Here is a 23,015-nt window from a genome sequence, read left to right on the forward strand (position 1 = left end):
TCTCAACTGCCTAGTAATCATAAATTCCACTAACAAGGGAAGAGAATAATAGAAGATGGCCAAATATCAAATATCAACTCCATAGAAATATTACCATGTCATAAACACCTTCATTCTGACAAGCAAAAAGATAATGAAACTAAGGCAATGAATATCTGGTAACAGCTTTTACACAACAACCTGCCCTGCCCCAGAATCACATAGCTTGGACAACTCTCATGCATCAAGCATTAATATCATGGCATATATTCATCAATAATGAACATTTTTATTTGAGAATCTCAACCTTGATAATTTAGACATCTACTTAACATTGAGAAATAACAATTCCTTCAAATTTTGTGAGGCCTATTAAACTCGATCCAGAAATTAATAACAAGGACTTCACACCTGACCATTGTGACACTGGCATCTCTGTTGATTTATTCATATTCCAAATCAAAAAGAACTATCCATCTCCTGAACTATACATCTGGATAGCTAAATAAACATAAAGATTTTTATTCACTTGTTACAATGTCTTTTTATTACCCTATCTAGTTATCCATCTACCAATATATGTAAATGAGCTCTTAAGTGTCTTATTCACATTCAAACCCAAAAGGGTTGGCTATCTTTCTAGAATATGTACTTGCCTATCTACCTATAAATTGATCTTTTTGGCCTTTTACTGACATTCTAAAACTTACAAAGAATGATCTGCTTAACAACCTTATCACAACCCATTTTTCCCCACAAAATCTGCCATAACTTATTGCATCCAACCAAAACAGCAGCATCTGACATATTCTAATTATCAACCAACAATTCATCATCTACTCACTAAACAACACATCTCATTTATAATTTCTCAAAACCCTTGATAATTTCTCCTGCTTAACAAAAACAATCCCTTCCAACCTTTAGACAACCATATAGCTTGTTAGAGAGATCAATCACAAGTACTTCCCACCTGTTGCATGAACAGTTAATAAGATCATAACATGCACTTCGCAAGTCAGAATGCTATTCACAACATGACGCAATCTAACCCTTAACACTCAATCTAATCATACTTCTATCAACCTGTAGAATTCAACTCTGCTGCTTTATTTGATTTATTCACATTGCAATTCTACAAGAATTAAGGACATATCTCTCTATTGCTCTGCACAAGCTATATCTCAGTCTACCAATCTAAATAATCAATTAGATCATTTATTCAAATTTAAGAACTTGAAAACAATGTCCTTTCTAACTACTTCCATCACAACCAATTCCACAGCCAGTCACTAATAATTCGCAATATCATAATCCTCTAAATTAAACAATTAGAGATTGTCATCTTTTTTATAATCAATTCAGCATCTCATTCATACGACCACAAGTCACCAAATGCTTCAAAATTCATTCAAAAAAAAAAAACAATGCATAGCAATCAATGCCACAAACTTATAATTTCTCATGATCAATGAACATGGTATTCCATCAGAGTACTCTAAACCAGAAATCGATAGCTTTAACACATAAATCCGAAACAAGAATGCTAAAAAGCAAGATATAAAATCCAACAAGTCTTTAACAACTAATTTCAAGAGATCAAACAAAAAGTGAAAGCTTGAACCTTCTCTCATGATCAGCAGATCAAGCAGTGAGAACGACCGCGCCACCAGCTTCCTTGATCTTCTTCTCCGCGATCTTCGACACAAGCTTCGCCTTCACGATCACAGACTTCCCCTCCGGCAGCTGCCCCTTGCCTAGCACCTTGAAGTAGCCAAACTGGGTGACATCCACCAACGGAACCGATCCTGACGATGCATCGGCCTTAGCAGCGACATCCTCCGGGACGAGGGACCAGATGCGGTCAAGGTTGAGGATAGGCCGGTGGAACTTGTTGCGAAGACGGTGGAAGTAGCGCATACCGACCTTGCCGAAGTACCCAGGATGATACTTGTCAAAGAGAATACGGTGATGGTGCATACCTCCAGCGTTACCACGCCCACCGGGATGCTTCCGGTGCTTGCCGATACGGCCATGGCCGGCGCTAACGTGGCCTCTCTTCTTCCTGTTCTTCTTGAACCTCGTCGTCATCTTCGCTCGCCGCCGGGGAACTAGGGTTAGGGTTTTGGGGGCGAGATGCGAATGGAGGCGGGGAAGAGAAGGCGTGATGAGGGTTTATATAGAATGAGTGGTGCTAGGGTTTCATTTGGAGATGAGAAATCACAACCGTTGATTCGTCTCGTGATCGATTCGACAGCATCCAACGGCGTATGGGCCGATTATGCGAACGAAACAAGGCCCAATACCATTTAACGGGTCGGATCTTGATCCGATATCATTACAGTGTTCACGGATCGGGTTTGAGTCGTATCTCGACCCGATCCGAAGTGTTTAAGGTGGCAATACACCAATTATTTATTTCCATAAATAAATTATTCTTATTATTTTGATAAAATAATGAATTAAAAAAAAAGAAGAATAAACCACTAGCGAAAAGAGCAAGCAGGAGCGAGATTCATTAGGGAGTGAACTCACATACTGAAACAATTCTGATAAAATAAAAGCTACGAAAAAAATCGTGTGACAAATAAAGCTGCGAAAAAAACCGCTAGACAATATCATGGGTGCAAGCATCATCGCCAGTAACACTTACTCCGCTTGACAATGAACGGGATCCTATAAATTTCAGCCTGCAGCAAACAGTCACAATGGAATCCTCTAGCTTTGCCCTTTTTTTCTTCTGGTGCTTTGTCACTATCGGTACCTAGACAATTTTTTTTTTTAATGCAAAGTTCATCCAACAATGATCGACGAATATGATTATATAATTTGGTTTGTGGTGCATGCATGCATGTAATGCATAAAGAAAAGATAGTGTTGTGCCGTATTCAAAAAACAAAGACATGGAGTGAAATAGAAGAGGAAATTTATATTGATGAAAATCAATCATCTCTTATTAATGCACATCATCAAGCAGAAAATGCCTCAAGTTTCAATTTCAACAATCACAATTCATTAGTTTAATTATAATTTATATATTCCATTAGTTTTGACTTTTTAAAATCATGATATAGTATTTAGATATAAATAAATATGAAATTATAAGTTTTTTATTTTATTTTATTGTCAAGTTATATGGTGTATATAATTAACAGAGTTTTGACCTATTAGTATAGTTTATTTTTTTATGTAAGGTGTATTTTAGAGAGGACCATAGATCAAATATTTTCTTTAAAAAATTGTATATAAATTTATAATATATTTAATTAATAATATTTTTATTAAAACTTTTCATATGTAATTACTAAACATAACCAACGTCTTTTGGGTCAATGGGTACTAGGTCCTTTACTTAAGATGTTCATTTTGGGGAGGACCCGAGATCGAATCCCATGTCAACGTAAGGTGAGTGCGCTGGGTGGCGTTGAGCTTTGCTCCACATATGTGTACGTCTCTGAATAAACACTTGTTATCCTTTAAAAAAAATAAAAATAAATAAACATATAATTATAATGTAAATAAAAAATCTAATGTATAGCAACAAAAACAAAAATAATTATGTTGTGATTAAAAATCATTTTAGAACCATTTATAATCCAAGATTTGTTGTAACACAAATTTTGTATTATTTTGAAGCATTTTACCATGGCAAGACATTTAAAAAAAACACCAAATATTTTTTATATTATATTTAATTTTCACAAAAAAAAAAAATCATCATTGTACTCTCACCTAAAATACCATAACAAAGCTTAATAAACATACTAAAAAATCATTTTCAAATCCATTTGTTGTATCACTCATCTTCAATTATTTCCATATTAAAATTAACAAAAACTCCTTACAAAATTCAATCAATTACATATAACAAAACTCAAGGGTGTTTCCATAAAAACCCCTCCTCATTTTCAGTTTTTCTCAGTGCCTTTGCACGTGCGCCCCCTCATTCTGGCCTCCACTTTCATCATCCTTCTCTGTTCCCACGTGCTCCTCAACCCTCAAGATCCAAAATAAATAAAAATAAATAAATAAATAAAATTATACTTAAAATAAATAAATAAATAAATTAATTAATTATAAAAACATAAAAAAAAAAAGCAACATCTCTTCCCCTTCTCCGACTCCACCGCCGTCTTCTGTTCACTTCCTCTTCAAGAACCCAAATTTCCACCCAAAAAAGTAACCCATTTTTCTCACCCATCCCCGCTCTATATATACACCTCCTCAAAACCGAATTTCCACTAGTTCTCACAGCCCAATCGGATCAAACGCTAGGGTTTCTAGGGTTTTTCTCCGACTAGGGTTTTGCACCCGATCGCCGCCATGGCGGACGACCTCGAGCGGGCGATCCTTCTCGCTTACGACCCGGACGCTGCCGTCGATCCCGCTGTCAAGTCTCAGGCAATCGCCTTCTGTGACTGCGCTCGACGGGAGCCACCGTCTTCTCTCCTTTGCCTTTGCCTTGAGCGTCTTCCCCGGGTTCCGTTGCCCGATCCGGTTCGTTTCTGGCTTCTCTCTGCTCTCCATGAAGCTGTTCTTTCTCTCCCTCCTTCCGAGCTTCCTTTTTTTCTCTCCTCCCTTCCTGCTCTCGCGTCCTGTCTCTCCTCCTCTCCTCCGTTTATCAAGAACAAGCTCTCCCAATGCCTCTCCACGGTTATCACTCTCCACTACCCCCACTCTTGGCCTTCGCCATTCGTTGATCTCCTTCCTCGGCTTGCTGATGGGCCGCACGCCGTCGACATGTTCCTCCGCCTCCTCTCTTCCCTTGACGACGATCTCTTGTCTCAGGATTATCCCCGTGATGCTGCTGCCACCGCGGCAGCGTCGCGCGTGAAAGATGCTATGCGCATGCAGTGTGTCCCCCAGATTGCGCGTGCGTGGTTTGATGTTATCACTCTTTACCGTGCCTCTGAGCCATCGTTGTCGGCCTCTGCGCTTGATGTTGCACGGAGGTATATCCCCTGGATTGATATTGGATTGGTTGCCAATGATGTGTTTTTGCAATTGCTGTTTGAACTTGTGGAGAGCTCTGAGGAGCAGCTACGCTCAGCTGCTGCCGCGTGCTTGCTTGCTATTGTTGCCAAGAGGATGGACCCAAGGCCGAAGCTTGCTCTTCTTCGGAGCCTGCAATTCAATCGGCTGTTCTCCAGACAGGATTCTGGGTGTTCTCTTGCGCATTTGATCACTGGGTATGCTGTGGAGGCTTTGGAGTGCTATAAAAGGCTGGGGTCGGACAATGTGGATGGCTCATCCGCGTTGGAGCTCTTGGATGAAGCCTTGCCGTCCGTTTTTTATGTAATGCAGACCTGTCAAGAGGTGGATTCTGGAAATATAGTGGAGTTCTTGTCAAGTTATGTCTCTGCTATGAAGACACCAACACAGAAGCAACTGGTTTATATTGGGCAGGTGTTGGAGGTCGTGAAGGACCAGATGCTCTATGACCCTGCATATAGGAGTAACCTTGATTTGCCAGATAAGATTGGTAAGGAGGAGGAGGATGAGATGGCAGAATCGCGGAAGGACTTGTTCGCATTGTTTCGAAGTGTTTCTCGTGTTGCCCCAGATGTTACACAATTATTTATGCAGAATTTGCTTGCAAGAGCTGTTCAATCAGCAGAAATGAATGTAGAGGAAGTAGAGGCTGCATTATCTTTGTTTTATCGGTTTGGAGAGACTGTGAGTGATGAGGCAATGAGGACAGGTAGTGGGCTGTTGGGAGAGCTGGTGCCTATGCTCTTGTCAGCAAGGTTCTCATGCCATTCTCATCGGATTGTGGCACTAGTGTATCTGGACACAATAACACGTTACATGAAGTTTGTACATGAGAATACACAGTATATACCATTTGCTTTGTCTGCCTTTTTGGATGAGAGGGGGATTCATCACCCACATCTTAGCGTGAGCCAGCGAGCAAGCTACTTATTCATGAGGGCTGTGAAGTTACTGAAATCAAAGCTAGTGCCTTTTGTAGAGCAAATTTTGCAGGTATTGAAATGATAATTCTCTGTTTCTATATATTAAGCTAATTTTGGAAACTAATTGTGAATCTCTTGGGTGATCAGAGCCTGCAAGACACTGTAGCTCGGTTTACAACTTTGGATTGGACATCTAAACAGCTAAAGACCTCTGGTTCTGAAGATGGTAGTCACACATTTGAGGTATGAATCAATCCTACATTTTGATGAGGCACGTTTCATGGGCATGCCTATTCATCATCCAAGAGTAATCCTTCCATTGTTTTCTAAATCTCATCTATATTTATCCTATAGGCGATTGGGCTATTGATTGGCATGGAAGATATATCTCCAGAAAAGCAATCTGAGTATTTGGTGGCCCTGCTCACACCTCTTCTTCAACAGGTGAAGATGATGTACAGAAGTTTCCATCTTTTGCTTCTATTTATGCTGGTGCCTAAATTGGCATTTGTTCAGATTCATGTTGTGCTTGGATGTGAAGTTGTCACTTACATGTGCATTTGGATGTCAGGTTGATTCCCTGATTGCTGATTCAAAGTTACAAAAAATAGAAGAATCTTCCCCAAGGATTGCTAGTGTCCAGCAAACTATCATGGCCATAAATGCTCTCAGCAAGGTTTGCCTTTTCTTCTAGTCCAAGTTCTTTCTAGATCATGTTAATTATTTACCTTATTTTGGTTTAAGTAGTGACTGATGAGCATGAGTGCTGAATAATTCTGAAGATATTCATTACTTGTATTTTGTTAAGCACCTACCAGATTACGTGACACATTAATGGGACTACCTTTATTCATCTCCTAAAACTTTGTTTGGCTGCAATTTGTATATGAAATCCACTTATTGCTATCATTTTGCCTTGTTCACATCCTCACTTATTGTCAGGGTTTTAGTGAACGACTTGTGACAACTGGTCGGCCAGCAATTGGTAATATGTTCAAACAGGTATATTATGGATATTTACTGTTAATCTTTCCTTTAAGTTTTTGTTAAACTTTAATTTGGATGATTGGATCATAATGTGTGGCTATTGTGCTTGTTTATACATCTAAGTCGGCCATTATTTCTCCCCAGACATTGGGTGTTCTCCTGCAAATTCTTGTTGTATTTCCAAATAATGTGCCTCTGCGTAACAAGGTGAGATGTTGTCTGGTTTTATTTATTTATTTATTTTTGTTATTGTTGTTTTATGCAAGTGCTCAAGCTAATAGCATTCACCTTATAAACCTGCAGGTTACATCATTTCTTCATCGCATGGTTGACATACTAGGAGCTTCTATTTTGCCCTTCCTCCCTATGGCATTAAAGCAATTACTTATGGACAGTGAGGTAAGGAATTATTTATTTGAGTTTTGTTCTGTCTTATTTGGATGGTTCATGTAATAGGTGGTTTATTTATATCAAGTAATTTAATTGTCTGAATTTTCATGTCTCTATGTTATTTTGGTATATTACTGGAAATAGCAAATCAATATGTTTGTTGCCATTGTTGCTACTGTTTTGTTTTTGCTTTCTGTTAATGGTTGGTTTTATTTTTAGGAGCCTAGTTAACTGCCTCAGCTAGGCTCAAGGGATGGCTTTTTTGTTCCATGATGGTCACATTTGTACATTTTTTGTTCTGTTTCAACTCTTTCTTCTCTTGGTTGGCCCATGTTAGAACTTCACAATATGAATGCAGATGCAAATAATCTTTCCCATTTAAAGTAATATCTGTTTCTTCTATTAGTATATAGTGTATTATCATATTTCTGTGTTCATGTTATTTTTATTTTTTTCATGGATTTAATCCTGTCTGTTAGTATTATCATCGAGAAATATAGTCTATGGCATATCTATTGCTTTGTTTGTTTGTTTGTTTGGGCAGTTTTTGGAGTATGTTCTGTAACTGGTCAGTTTTATTTGAAGTATGTTATGAAACCCTTCTAATTAGATGTTTTGGGAACATCTTATGTGCTTGAATGCCTGACAATTTGATGTAAAGATGCAGTATTCTTTGTATGCAATAGTTAAAGTACCTTTCCCTGAAACTGTGCATTGAGCTTGTGCTTGTTTGTTTGTATCATTTTCTTGTACTTATTTTTTTGTAGTTTGACTCTTGATTTTTATGATGGCAGCCTAAGGAAATGGCTGATTTTCTTGTACTTATCAATCAATTGATAAGCAAATTCAATATCTCCATTGCGGGCATCTTAGGAGACATATTTCCTACTATTGTGAGCAGAGTATTTCAGCTTCTGCCAAGTGATGCATTTTCTTTTGATCCTGGATACAACACTGAGGTATTCTTATACTTCTTGATCATAGGATTTGAACATCTTTTAATACAACTGAAAACTTCTTTGGCTCTGAATTTAGTTTTTCCTTGGCAAGGCCATGAATTATATTTTAGATGGTGACCACTAGTTTTAAGTTAATTGTTTTCCTTCATGAGTAAAATAACCAACTCCAAGATGATATTGCATTTGCCATGGCTATTGGAATACCTGCTTGTTTGATTGCTTTTTTGTTTAATCCTGTAGGAAGTTCGAGAACTGCAAGAGTTGCAGCGTGTATTATATACATTTCTTCATGTGATGGCTACGCATGATCTTTCCTCTGTTCTGTTAACTCCAACATGCAGGGAGTATTTGAATTCCATCATAGAGCTACTTCTTATTACCTCTTGCAATCATAAAGATATACTAGTAAGGAAGGTAAGCTCATTTGATCAGTACTGCAGCTTATTGTTCTACTTCTCTCATTTGAATATGCTTGTTCTTGTGCTTCTTATAAACTATTTGTTGTATAACACTAATAACTTTCCAACTGCATGCTCCAGCAATGCGTGCAGATTTTTGTGAGACTTATCAAAGACTGGTGCAAAAAATACAGCGGTGAAGATAAGGTATTTCCGTTGCATGTTAGCGTCTTCAGGAATATGCTTTTGTTATTATGACTGGGTGCTCATTGTCCACGTACGGTTTTCCTTAAATTCCTCAGTTACCTGGTTTCCGAAACTTTATCATTGAGACCTTCGCAACTCGCTGCTGTCTGAACAGTGTGCTTGATAAGTCGTTTGAGTTCCGTGATGCAAATACTGTAAGTTTCATTTGCACTGTGCTTATGTTACTATTTCATGGTTAATTTTGCCGTGCTTTATGTTTCATATTTAATGATAAATACCCAAGCTAATGGCATATCTATCTTCATTTGGTTACATGAATAACCTGCTCGCTTATCTAGAAATGTATATTATTTTATTACTTGGTGGGTAATTTGATGAGTTTTGAGAGGTATGGAAACATGTAATGGTCTGCAAATTTTGGCATTTAGCCAGAGTGCTTTAGTTTAAGGATCAAATAAAATCTCTTGCCTTGCAACTCCTTTCTCTTTTTCGGAACTGTTTACACCAATAGAATAGATGAAACATGTGTTTTTAAGGTTAGGATCAAAAGTTATTGCCACTATGTTTATTGTAATACTGGATGTTTGCAAATATTATACAGACAAGCATAGTCATCATTAAAAATTTGATGACATCTAACAACTTGATCATAGTTGGATTTGGAACTGATTTTAATATCTAAATGAAGAGTTAAGATACACCAAGCCACATTATGATGCTCATCAATAAATGTTCAAACTATTTGTTGTTAATTCTTCATAGAAGCTTGGTTTATTGGAACCTCTTCTTTGGCAAGGCATTTCCAATCCCTATCCATAAAAGCAGCTGTTCTCATTCAAAAGAATAATGATTGCAAACTCTTTCTTTGTTTAACTTGCCATCCACCATAGTTTATATCCTAATATTCACCAGCATAATTCCTTTTTGCAGCTTCTTCTGTTTGTAGAAATTGTAGGGGCTCAAAAAGTCATGTATGACATGTTTGGGGATGAGTTTGCTGTGCATTTTGTATCAAAAGGCCTTCCTGCTGCACATTGCCCACAAGATTTGGCTGAACAGTACTACCGGAAGTTGCAGGTACATGAGCTAAGCAATTTGCTTTGTTCTTCTCACCGGATTTTGTCTATATTTTTTCTTCTTCAAATATATATATCCCAAAATAGACTATTCATTTATGTATTTATTTTTTTTATTGAACCATTTCTATACTAGGATATTTCAAAACAACTAGCACCACAGGAGTTTTATGGGTGGTACACAGAATCAAGATGTGTTAAGCATTGGAAAAACAAATTTCTTTAATATCTTGGAAAATGCCGATACTTTTAGATAATGATTAATCATTTGATTTCAGTCACCCATTTACCTTCTCCTGGTGAAATAAACATTTTACAAGAATTAGGCGCCTAATTCTTTCATCAACATCTCTAATCGAACTTTTGGCCATTAGGGTCATCGGATGTCAGATACAAGGAAGAGATATTTACTTATAATTGAGTATGCATATGCATGTATGACTGCAAGCTATTGGCACACTAATATTTTAACAATCCTAATATATCTGTATTATTCGGCTATGACATTTCATTCATTGAATGCATAACTATGTTTATATATAACATACAGTTGTGAATTTTGTTCACAAGTGAAATGAATATATCTATGAATTTATCCACTGCATTTTAATACTTTGTTGTCTGACTTCACCTCATCGTAACTTGTTTATCAGCAGGATAATGATACAAAGGCTTTGAGATCGTTTTATCAATCACTTATCGAGAAATTGAGACAACAACAAAATGGAAGCTTTGTTTTCAGATAGCATATGGTTTTTATTGGCCGCTTTACTTAGGTACTTATTTGCAAGTGCTCTTGATATACTACTTACTATATCCTCAACGCTACTTCTTCCCTTTGCTCACCAAGTTCTAGATTTTACCATGAAATTTACTTCATCGCACTCTTATTTTCCCGTATTTTAATGGCCAGATGTTTTCTTTTGTACATAATGATCATTCTACGCATGGACAAAGAACAAAGGTATGATCTATCTCAGCGCCTAAGTTTATACCTTCAAAGTTTGAAGTCTTTAAGCTCAAAATCCTAAATGCCTCCTTGTAATCATCCTTTTGCAGGTGTAAATTTCCCGAGAAAGGTTGACAATTTCGACGAGGGACTGGTGTTGCTCAGTGAGTGTAAATTTATTAGGAAGAGTCATGTATATCTCATTCAATTTTGCTCAGAATTTAACTTCCTCGTCGCCTTTTGTTTCAATTTTGTGCCCTGTTTTTGTTTTTCTTTTTTTTTTCCCGTCTTATCTAGCCACGACAGTCCGACCGGCCACAACATTAACGAGCAAGTATCGAAAATGTGGTGCTTTGAGCTTTCTATTTTTTTTTTCCCTGTAGCTCATACCCAGGAAACTTGGTCAATAGTGAGCAACCCATGTCTAGTGTTTGAAATCAGTTTAATTCTTTGATTTTGAGAGTTTCTGGTTATGTACATTCTCATTAGTCATTGCTCTTGTTTATGCTCTTGCTGATTTTAGAGTCTCTATTCTTGGTTATATATATATATATATATATAATTTTTATTTTTACCAGTACAGCATTTATGCATCCATGCGCTTGAACAATTCAATAATATCCAAAGCCTAGGATTTAATAATGGGAAAATTATGGTTTAATTACTTTTCAGATCTATGTAATTATGTATTTTCTTTTTTTAGTCATTGTAATATTTTTAAGTATACTTAAGTCTTTATATTTAATTGAAATTAGATTATTTTAGCATGCTGTGCAGATGGATTAGTGTAAATTGTAAGGATTTAATTGTACTTAAAAATATTGTGGATTAGAACAATCTAATTCAATTAAATATAAGGATTTAATTATATTTAAAAATATTAGAAGAATTAAAAAAGGTAGAGAGTATATAATTATAGGAATCTGTATCACTATATGGCAATTAAATTGAAAATTATCTATTAGTACAAGAAATTTATCTATTTATTTATTATATATATATATATATATATTGAGAAGTGTGATCTAGTTTTCCTAATTAGTCTTTTTTTTATATTTATTTTTGTTTTTATGTTTTTTTATTCATTGGTACTGTGACTCATTGGCCATCTCACTCGCCTGAGTGGTTCTCATCAAATGATTCAAATCTGGTGTTGTTATTTCACTTTAATTTAAATTTAAAAATAATTTTTTAAAAAATATGCAAGATTTGAGATATTTTCAATGGAATTGAAAGTTGAAAGTGTTTAGAGGGAAGTACTTTTACTATGACATGTTTCTGTTGTTTTTTCTATACCAACTCAGATCCTCACTGATTTCATTCCTAACAACCTATTTGACTTTATATATATATATATATATATAGTACTAATAATAATAATAATAATAATAATCTCAATTTTTTTAAAAAAATAGGCCTTCCGGATAGATTGGTAAAATGATTAATGATCCAGAAAATGAAGTTGATGATGTCAATGTTTTTATGACTATTGTCAAGTATTTTTTTTTTTTATAAATAACATTATTTCATTTGTCCTGTTTGGTTGAGGGTTGCCTGGTTTAAATTAAATATACTTAGCATTAACTGGCTCACCATTACAATTTAATTATATATATATAATAATAATTAAAATATGTAAAATTAATATATCTCGATTATGGATATATATATATTATTATTAAACTATTAAAGAAGATGTATAATATGTTCCAGAGTGTTTCAAAGAGCAAATTTAATTTTTTTTATTACATTTAAGTTTTTATTTATATTATTTATGATATTAATAATTAAAAAACTTTAATTTTATTTATTTATTTATATACTAAAGATCTATAATTAAAATCTTTGAAATTCAAAGTATACAAGAGTTTCCATTATAGGAGTTATTTAATTATATCAATTATATATATATATATTACATCAAAAACCTCTTAGGGGCCGTTTGGTTCTCGGTAATATAGAAGGATTATCATGTGTTACGTGGTAATCTGAAAATATTACCACGTTTGGCATTGTATCAGTGGTAATCTGTATGGTAATATCACATTACCAACTTAAAAATATTACCAAGAAAGTGGTAATCATAAAATTTGGTGTCTATTTTGGATTACCGTGGTAATCATATAACTTTTTATATTTTAACAAATTGATTACCATGAAAACCAAAGTAATAAGAGTTCCCAACCAAACATGATTATATTAAATTACCGCAATATTAGCACTCATATAACATTCCCACTCATATTAACATGGCAATCTCGTTATGTGGTAATATGTCATTACCACGAACCAAATGACTCCTTATAAAATTTTAAAAACTCCAATGCGAAACCTGGGAGAATGCCTAGTATATAATAAAAACCTAACTCCACCAAATATGATGATTTCTCTATCAATTTTTTTATTAAATTCAATTTTTTATGAAAAATAATTGTCAGGTTAGCCCAACAATTAAAGACTTCATTCCCATGTAGAGAGTCGTGTGTTCAACTTCCACCCAAAACATGGTGAGCAAGGATCCCCTATGCATGGATGGATCCATGGATAATAAAGGGTCTTTTATTTACAAGGTGCCAAAAAAGGTCTTTGGTGTAAAAGTGGGTTTACAGTCTAATTTTTCATCACGGTGAGTTAAAAACATATGACTGAGCAATCAATTTCTGTTTGTGCGCATGCCCTTAACTATTTTGTGTATTGCACATGGCAAAAATTATGAATTTGATTTATTAGTCTTTTTGATAGAATAAACTCAAGATATAATTAAACTAATATGAAGTTTGATATTATATAAATACATATATATATATATATATATTGTTGTTGTTGTTGTTGTTAATGTATCTTAAACTAGTTTTAATGTTGAAAGCCAAGATAATTACCACTTGCTACTAAATTTAACCTAAATGAAAACTTACCAAAAATGTAAAAAATTTTATTTCTAGATTTCTCAAATCAAAGCAACACTTTAATGTTAGTCTCAGGTTTTGGGTAGGGGATGGTAATTATCCCCAAATATGACCTGGCCAAACCTTATTGATTCGAGTTTGATGGGAAAATTCCATTTTGATCGGGTTTCGGGTAAAACCCGATTAATATAAAGTGGGGGCGGGGCAGGGGTGGTGGCTGGTATGGGGATCCTGATACCGGACCCAAACTTAAACCCGAAAGTAAAAATATAAAGTTTTATAAATATATAAAAGTGGGGGCGGGGCAGGGGTGGTGGTTGGTATGGGGATCTTGATACCGGACCCAAACTTAAACCCGAAAGTAAAAAATATAAAGTTTTATAAATAGAAATTTATATATATATATATATATTTTGATTTTTTGGGGGGATTGATGTTTTTAATTTCTACTTGGTATTACTTTTTGTGATTTTGAATTGGGATTGAAATCTTTAATTTTTATTTTAATACTATGGGTGTCTTACCAAAAAAATGCCCACTTGTCATAGTTTTGCAATAAATTATTATGTTACATATTTTCTATATAGAGTTTGTGGCGGGGGCGGGGATCTCCACGGGTACCCAATTGCCCTTTGGGTTGGGGTCTTAAAAACCTGGTGGGTTCAAGGATATGGGCAGGTATGAGGCCGGGGTAGTGGGCCAGGGGCGGGTAGGCAACACTTGCTCACGATCCAACCTATTGCCATCCCTAGTAGTGGGTGAAGCAATCACAATCTTCAACCTTTTTTTATAAAGACTAAAAAAATAATTTTATTTGACCCACAATAAAAGTCAAATACTTTTTTTTGTCCATTACATTTCCACATGACCTTTTCATATTAACCACCATTTCTCATATATATATATATATATATATCATAGTTAAATTAAGAAAATAAAGATTAAAAAATTAATTATTGTAAAAGAAGACAAAAACTGCGAACTTTCAACATATTTTTCATTTTTATGATTTATTTTTTTTTCATTTTATTCACATGAGAGCCCTTTCACATGTTATAAGCAATATTTTGAAACTCGACCCGGGAATGTAAACCAGGAAGGCTCCTGGGTTACAGATCAATCCACAACAAGAAAATTATTAATTACTAACGGAATTTACCTTTCATGGGTAATTAGTCAAGGAATATATAGGGAATAGATAGGGAATAAAAAAGGAATGATTAAATATAAATGTTAGAACATTACCATGTGTTACACAAAGAAATACCTAAAGAATTAGCAATAACAAAACTTTCTCAAGCTATTCCTTTGGTAAATCATGAGAGAACTACGTGTCTATTATTTAGCAATGAATTACCATAGAAAATTATCCATTGGCATCTATACTCTAGCTAATCCCTGGGTAAAATTGAACAGCTTTAAAATTACCCATGGATTAACTTAGGGTTGCAAATGAACCAAGTCTGTTTGCGAGATGCTCGAGGCTCTGCTCGAAAAAAGCTCGTTTATTAACCAAACGAACCGAGCTCGAGCTTGATTATCAAGCTCAAGTAGATGATTGAGTCGAGCTCGAACTTTAAATAGCTCGGCTCTTTAAGGCTCATTACTGTACCATAGATATTGTAGCAACATAAATATTTTTTTAAATTAGTATGATAGTTATTTTAAATTGACTAAAATTACTGTAGCATATATATTGTGATGGTACTACAGTAGCAATTACTGTAGCAGAATATACCGTAGCTAAGAAAATACCGAGCTCGAGCTCAGTATTTTCTTAGCGAGCCGAGCTCGAGCTTCACAAAAGAAGCTCGAAATAGGCTCGGCTCGAGCTCGAGCTCGAGCTCGGTTCAAATAGTATCGACCCAAACTTGAACATAACAAAGCCCGGCTCGGCTTGGCTCGACTCGATTGTAGCCCTAATTAACTAGGTAAATTAATCGTTGTTATTTATCCATAGCTAATCCTTGAGTATTTTTATTTCGTAATTTCGTAGGATTTTTATTTACCCAAGGATTAGTTTCCGTAGGTAAAATTGTTGATTTTAAATATTACCCAGAGATTAGTTTCTGTAGGTAAAATTGTTGATCTTAAACATTACCCAGGGATAAGTTAGGGACGATAGCCATTATGTTTAGTTCATAGCTAATTTTTGGGTAAATATAAATTAACTTAATTTTTTTTAGAAAAGTATTAAATTATTATTTTTATATTTGTTATTGAGCTTAAAAATCTTATTATTAATGGGATTAACTTCATTATGACATATATATATATATATAATTTTATAGTTTGATTTTGTTAAAAAAATTGCATAATAAAATAAAATAAATAAATAAATGCACTTTTTTATTAGCATTTAACAAAAATAACCCCAATCATAGCTAGGAACAATGCATTTTTTTTTCATGTATTCTTGTTAACTTGGGACTAGTCGTAAGATCATTATGGTTTAACTGAATAATATGAATTTTAAAATACCACCACTGACATTCAAGTCTTTGGTCCGAGTTCGCATCATTTGAAGTCAATAAGATGTTTCAAGATAATAAATTTTTTTTTTTTTACATGCTCTTTACATCTACTCATACCTCAGTCAATTAAAAGAATTTTTAATAATATGATGCAATTGTTTAAGTAAGTTGGCAAGAAAATTTTAAAATAATGCAAAGATTGCACTTGCAAGATCCTAAGCATGCGTCTTCCTTCTTTTCATGCTTAAGCTTCAGCTTTGTATCCATGATTTACAGAACTCTTTTTCCACAAAAGATTACCTATTAATAATTTTGAATGTGGTTTGATTCCATTATTTTTATTATCCACATTGTAATGGTTACCCCTTCTTTGAAATCTTCAAATGTTAAACCCAAAAACCTCACAGAGTTTTCACATGCACCTTTGTATTTCAAATCTGTGACTGCTGCATTATTGAATGATTTCATACTGAAATTGTGATGCCACTGTTCAGCCGGTTCTTTCCTGGAAGCTAACTTCTCCTTAGAATGATTTGAGACCCCTATTTCTTCTTCTTAGAAGTCTGAAGAAATTCCCAATCGAAAAGTAGTAAACATGTGCACGCCACGTGCAAAACATCGATGCAATTTCGTAAGTTCAATTGTTAGCAAATCGTGATCTTATTTCGGTTATTAAAACTATGGTTTTGAGAAGGTCAAAATATCAAATGTTTCCTCTATTTTGCGGTTTTCGCCCTTTTAGTCCATCTAATATAAAATCTGTCTTTTTAATCCTCGTATTTTCACATTCTTATCTTTTTGGTCCCTCTAATTGACGGATCTGCCCTTTTGGTCCTTCTAGTTGATGAATTAGAGGGATCAAAAAGGATGAAATGTGTAAATACGAGGACCAAAAGGACGGATTTTACAACTAAAGGACAAAAAATGTGCAAATACAAGGACCAAAAGGGCGGATTTTATATTAGAGAGAGTAAAAGGGCGGAAAACAAAAAATAGAGGGACCATTTTGATATTTACAACTTATAATTGAGCTAATGAGGGCTCTGGCGATTGTAAAACTAAAGTTTTGAGAGTTTATATTTGAGCTATTGAGGGTTTCTTGCGATTATAAAAGAGAAATGTCCCAAAAAGAAGTAGGTGATGTTCCACCATCAGGGGCGACAACTTAGTAATCTCTTAGTTTTTATGATTTGTCTGTTGTCAGTCCCTTTATTTTAACTTAGTGCTCTTTTATTATTATTATTTTAACATCAATGTCTTGGATGGAAAGAAACTACCATTTGAAAAAGAAACTGACATTTTTCATATGTAAAAATAGATAAACTAAATGTGGTATTAAATCAATTTAAGAGTATACTCAAATAAAGAGATATATCATTAATTATATCAAATAAAAAAATCTAGTGGTTTATTTTTTATTTTTTTATTTTTTTGGTGCATTCATGGTTTCCGAAAAGTAACCCAAATTTATTCTAAGGGATAATTATAAGATTTTTACACTGGGGTTTATTACATCGAAATTGTTAAAGTGAATATAGACAAAAGTTCAATCAATGCAATATAGAACTAAAAAAAATTATTTTCTAAATTTAAAAATAATAACATTTAAACCGCAATCACTCTTTGAACGGTGATATTTCTGGATATTCATAATTTTCCAAAAACAAAAAATAAAAATCTAATGATTTATTATTTTAGGTGCATTCATAGTTTCCCAAAAGTGAAATTTTCGCAAATTTATCATAAAAACATAATTATAAGATTTTACATCAAAATCAATCAAAATTTTTTAAGGGGGCGTTTGGTTGGATGTAATTTATCGCAGATGGATTTTAATTACAATGTAATTAGAAATCTTTGGCTTTTAAAATACAGTCATGATCAAATCTTGGTTTTGTTAGATGTAATCGAAATTATAGTATTATAAAATTTTTATGTTTGTTTGAAAGGATCTGTGAAATCTGTAATCGGAAAACGCATGACGTATATATGTATATATGCATATATGATATATGTATATGAGTATATATATGTATAAATATACACATATATATATATGTATATATACATATATGTATATGATGAGTATATATGTATAAATATACATATATATATGTGTGTATATATACATATATGTATATGAGTATATATATATGTATAAGTACATGTATATGTATGCATATATATGTATATAAATATATATCAGTATAAGCACATGTATATGTATGTATATATATGTATATACATATACATATATAAGTATATATATAGTCAGAGTAAGTATATGTATATACATATACATATATGTATACAAGTATATATATATGTATAAGTATATGTATACATAATACATATATGTATGTGCATATATACATATACATATATGGATATATATGTATGTGTAAAAATATGTATATGAGAATATATATATATATATGTATGTATGTGTATATATAATCTGAATATGAATATATATATATATCCAGATAACTATATGTATATATACATATATGTATATGAGTATGCATATGTATATGTGTAAAAAGTACCGTGATATGTTTATATAAATATATAAATGTATATGTACGTGATACGTATGTACATGTATTTATATATATACACGTATTAATCACAGATGTTTCTGGCTTTACGCCCACTCTGGGCGAAACCAAATACACACCAAAAAAAGCTTTATCGCTGATGTAATCCCAATTACATCGTGATTGCAAATACACTCAAACAAACAACGACTTCATAAAAGAAAGATTTCCGCTTTAAGAAAGATACACCCTAAACAAACACACCCTAAGGTCAAACAAGTTCAATCAATGCAATATAGAATATAAAAAATTACTTTCTAAATAAAAATAATAACATTTAACCTGAATTACTCTTTTGAATGGTGATCTTTCTATATCCATAATTACCCTAAATAAATAAATACAAATATATATATATATATACACTCACCTGCAAATCAAAGATTTATTAAACAAATAAAATTATAAATAGTGGTCTTGAGATACAACTTAAAGTATATTTTCATAAGTGAAAAATAATATTAATCGAATGTGAACTAAAAGTGATGTTTTAAGTTGATATAACATCAATCATTCTATTTCTTTGTAAATTTTATTCGCAGTCTAGAAGCACAAAAATTTATTTTTTGATTAAATGTAGTTGTTTATTTTTCTAATTAAAAACAAAAAAAAAAACACAAAGAGTTTAAATAAATAAATATATAAGAGATTAAGAACTTAAAATACAGTAATAATATTATTATCTTTTTTATAAAAAAAAATAATTTTATGAAAAGAGTTATTTTCGAACATGTTATTATCTTTACCTAAATCTTTTGAAGATGATGTAGCACCTACTAATAGTCTAATATTTATTATTAGACTTATGAGATCCACTTTTGGAATTTTGATTTTTGATAAAGATTAAAAAAAGAAAAGGATAGAAAGTAACTTGAAAAAGAGAGACAATGAAAAATGACATATAATAATGAGGGGTTATGTCATTATAAGACATATAATTTGTATTATTGTCATGAATAATAATACTTAAGAAAATTTTAAATAGGGTTGCTGTCAAATGAGTTGAGTAGTAAACACATAATTATTTAGATAATTAAATGAGAGAAATTCTTAGGATTTAAGGTAGGATTTGACAGAGATTGATAAATTTATTCATTTATATGTTTAATTTTTTTTTATAAATTTTTTATTATTGAAAGCTTAGCAAAGAAAGGAAACCTTTTTTTAGTTAAGTTTGAAAATATATGTTTTGATAATTACATGAGCCTAATTTTATATGATTTTTTTATTATTAATATATTAATAATAAATATTTTGATCTAACAAACTCTAATTTGTTTTGACTGTTATGCGTCCTTTCTTTTTTTTCTTTTTTAAAAATAATTTTAAATTTTACTTTTCAAACTCCTAAAAAAATCTCTAGTGTTTGACAATGAATTTTGATGTTGAAACAATGGATTAAGACTCATAATTCCATTCGATTTGATTTTATGTATAAAATTTTTTCAATGCTATAATAATTACAATAATAAAATGATATGTATTTTAATTATATTGAGAAAATTAAAAAAATAAAACATAAATCAGTTATTTTTTTTTTCATCGTCTGAGTAGGACAAAAAAGTCGGTATGATAATTTTAAAGGTCGAGAGCATGAAGTATGTCTATATCAAAATGGTTCATTTATTATTCAGAATTTGAAATTAAAATTCAAATGGCTTGCTCTTCCAAACATCAAAAGGAAAGTCAATGAGAAAAGATGAAGATCATTGAGTGCCAAGTGGGGGGAAAATATATAAACTTTATGACTTTGCCAATGTAAAACTTATGAAAATATATCATCATCATCATGGAGTAATTAAATAATTAATTAAAAATGTATATACTCAATCATGGAGTAATTAATGCCAACCTAAATTGAAAGAAAAAAAAAACCAAAGAAAAAACAAAGAAATTTAAAATCAAAAGGTTAAGTTATTTTTTATTAATTTCTTTAGATTGTGAGAAAGTATGAAAAGTACCATACAAAATGAATATTAAATTTAAAAAAATGAAATTAAATGATTAAATAATTAAATTAAATGGCTTTCAGTCCAACGACACGAATCCATTGTGAAAGATATTTGCAGAAGAGAGTTTATGGACCAATTCTATTATGTGTTCATGTCTATAATTAACAACAATTGTCACACTTGTGAAAATTAAATTAATTAAACAAAGTATAAGTTTTTCCCGGCCAATAATTAAAGAATATAGATGATGTAATTTTCTTGAATCTTTGGTTGTTTACTTGTTTATATCCACATGTACAATTTTCTAGAATTAAATAATAGGAAAGATATAATTTCCTCCACAAGTTTCATGCTCTAATTAATGCTTACTTGTTTTAGTTTCTCATCTTTATTTATATTTTCTCCATAAGTTTCATTCCCTCAATTAATGTTTATATATACATATATATGATAAAGACATTGATAGGAAAGAGGATGATATAAGAAAGTTGAAACTTAAAAGGTTAGTTAGGTGATCTATTATTATATTTTGGAAAATAAAAAAATAAATTAAATGGCACAAGTATTTTGTATGATTGATTAAATCCCTATAGCCGGCTTGAGCATTTAAAATAATTATAGGTTGGATTTAGTTCTTCCAAAATTTGTCATCATATAAATTAATTATATAATGTATTAAATTCTAATTTTAATATGAAAAGCAAATAATGAGTTACAAATTTATTATGAAAAAAAAAAATCAAAATCATCTCTTTTTTTTAATAATAATATTTTTGAAAAGTAACTTAAAAAGTATGAATATATATATTTTTCAAGTGGAATACAACCTTTTTCCCATTTCAACTATGTGAAATCATCAATTTGGTCAGATGTTGTGTTAAATTATTGAGTCATTTATATGAATTATATCATGTGTTTAAAATTTAATTAAATTTATTAAAATTTGCTTGTAACTTTAAAAGATGCATTTTTGGATTGATTTTATTTTATTGACAAATGTCAAAAAGCTCAAATATAGTGGGAGCATGCGCATAGGCGAGAAGTCCAATTGGGCATTTTCACCCTATGATACAGGGTTTGGGTTACAAGGAAAGACATGTTATTATCATTATGTCCAATAAATTAAAAACGGTATAATATCCGAATTGGTTCTTTTACTTTTTTTTCTATTTTTTTTTGGTCCATCTACTCAGAAATGCGTCCCACTAATCTTTCTACTCTTGAAAATGTCCCAATTTAGTCCTTTTACCCTTAAGCTCTTCCCATCTAGTCCTTCTATTTTTGAAAACTTAGGTAATGAAATTCTTACACGAACATTTTTCGCAGTAGAGCCAATATTGTTTGATTAAAGACTTGTTAGTTAATATTTTTTCTATTTTGATAATTTGTTATATATCAAATAAATTATATATATATATATATATATAACAAACCAAATCCAATCTTTGAACTATGATACCATATAAATAAAACTAAGAAATCCAAACATGGTACATGAGATCAATAGACATGAATAAAGTTAATTTGGAGATACACAAGACTCATACGCAAACCTTATATTTTCTCTATTTTATAATTAAAACCGTGTTTCATTTCTATTAACAAATAATATAATTTCAAAGCCACTTTCCCCTGTTATATAAATATCATCTTTGTATTTTTCTCCTTTGCTTGTCACCAACTATACTTTAAAATAATTGAAAGGTATTAATACTTTATAATATTATTGATGATTACAGTACATGAACGACAAAAAATCTTAAAAAAACAAATATTAGAAAATATATTAAGTGGAGATATTGTCATATTATTATATAACAACTTGAAATTAACATACTCAAATATATATATATATATATAGTTTTGAATAAAGTGAATGAATTACAATTTTATTTTAAAAACAGATATATATAATTAATTAATTTGTAATGTAAAAAAAATTTAATTTATAGTTTAAAAGCCACCATTACTTAATTTCTTCCTTTCTCTTATACATGTCATCCACTAAACTTTATTTGTTTAATACACACATACATATATATATATATATATATATATATATTACACTATCAATTATAAGAAAAAAAATTTAGAAAATATATTACACCAAGATGTTATATAGGACTCAACTTAAAATTAATTTATAGTTAGTTAATATGAAAATGACTTGATTATTTTGAAAGCCAGTAAAAACTCATGCTAGCATTACATCAACATAACGTC

General features: G+C 31.9%; 2 protein-coding genes across 5 annotated transcripts; one reads left to right on the plus strand and one right to left on the minus strand.

Annotated features, from left to right (window-relative positions):
* Positions 1 to 1,411: 1,411 nt before the first annotated feature.
* Positions 1,412 to 2,143, minus strand: LOC120281749 (60S ribosomal protein L27a-3-like). Its single transcript, XM_039288449.1, has one exon. The coding sequence runs from the start codon at positions 2,068 to 2,070 to the stop codon at positions 1,624 to 1,626; it is 447 nt and encodes a 148-aa protein (XP_039144383.1). The 5' UTR covers positions 2,071 to 2,143; the 3' UTR covers positions 1,412 to 1,623.
* A 1,924-nt stretch (positions 2,144 to 4,067) lies between these two features.
* Positions 4,068 to 11,333, plus strand: LOC120282211 (exportin-T). Of its 4 annotated transcripts, none has more exons than XM_039288968.1 (15): positions 4,068 to 5,964; positions 6,042 to 6,137; positions 6,249 to 6,338; positions 6,466 to 6,570; positions 6,837 to 6,896; positions 7,005 to 7,088; positions 7,185 to 7,280; positions 8,066 to 8,230; positions 8,471 to 8,644; positions 8,770 to 8,835; positions 8,931 to 9,029; positions 9,766 to 9,912; positions 10,565 to 10,687; positions 10,825 to 10,875; positions 10,971 to 11,333. In XM_039288968.1, the coding sequence occupies exons 1-13, from the start codon at positions 4,303 to 4,305 to the stop codon at positions 10,655 to 10,657; spliced, it is 2,937 nt and encodes a 978-aa protein (XP_039144902.1). In that variant the 5' UTR covers positions 4,068 to 4,302; the 3' UTR covers positions 10,658 to 10,687; positions 10,825 to 10,875; positions 10,971 to 11,333. The 4 variants fall into 4 exon arrangements, with proteins under 4 accessions (XP_039144902.1, XP_039144903.1, XP_039144905.1 ...); XM_039288969.1 differs by having other exon boundaries at positions 10,568 to 10,687; XM_039288971.1 differs by having other exon boundaries at positions 7,026 to 7,088.
* The last annotated feature ends 11,682 nt before the right edge of the window (positions 11,334 to 23,015 follow it).

Source organism: Dioscorea cayenensis, chromosome 18 (assembly GCF_009730915.1).
Source record: "Dioscorea cayenensis subsp. rotundata cultivar TDr96_F1 chromosome 18, TDr96_F1_v2_PseudoChromosome.rev07_lg8_w22 25.fasta, whole genome shotgun sequence".
NCBI lineage: Eukaryota > Viridiplantae > Streptophyta > Magnoliopsida > Dioscoreales > Dioscoreaceae > Dioscorea > Dioscorea cayenensis.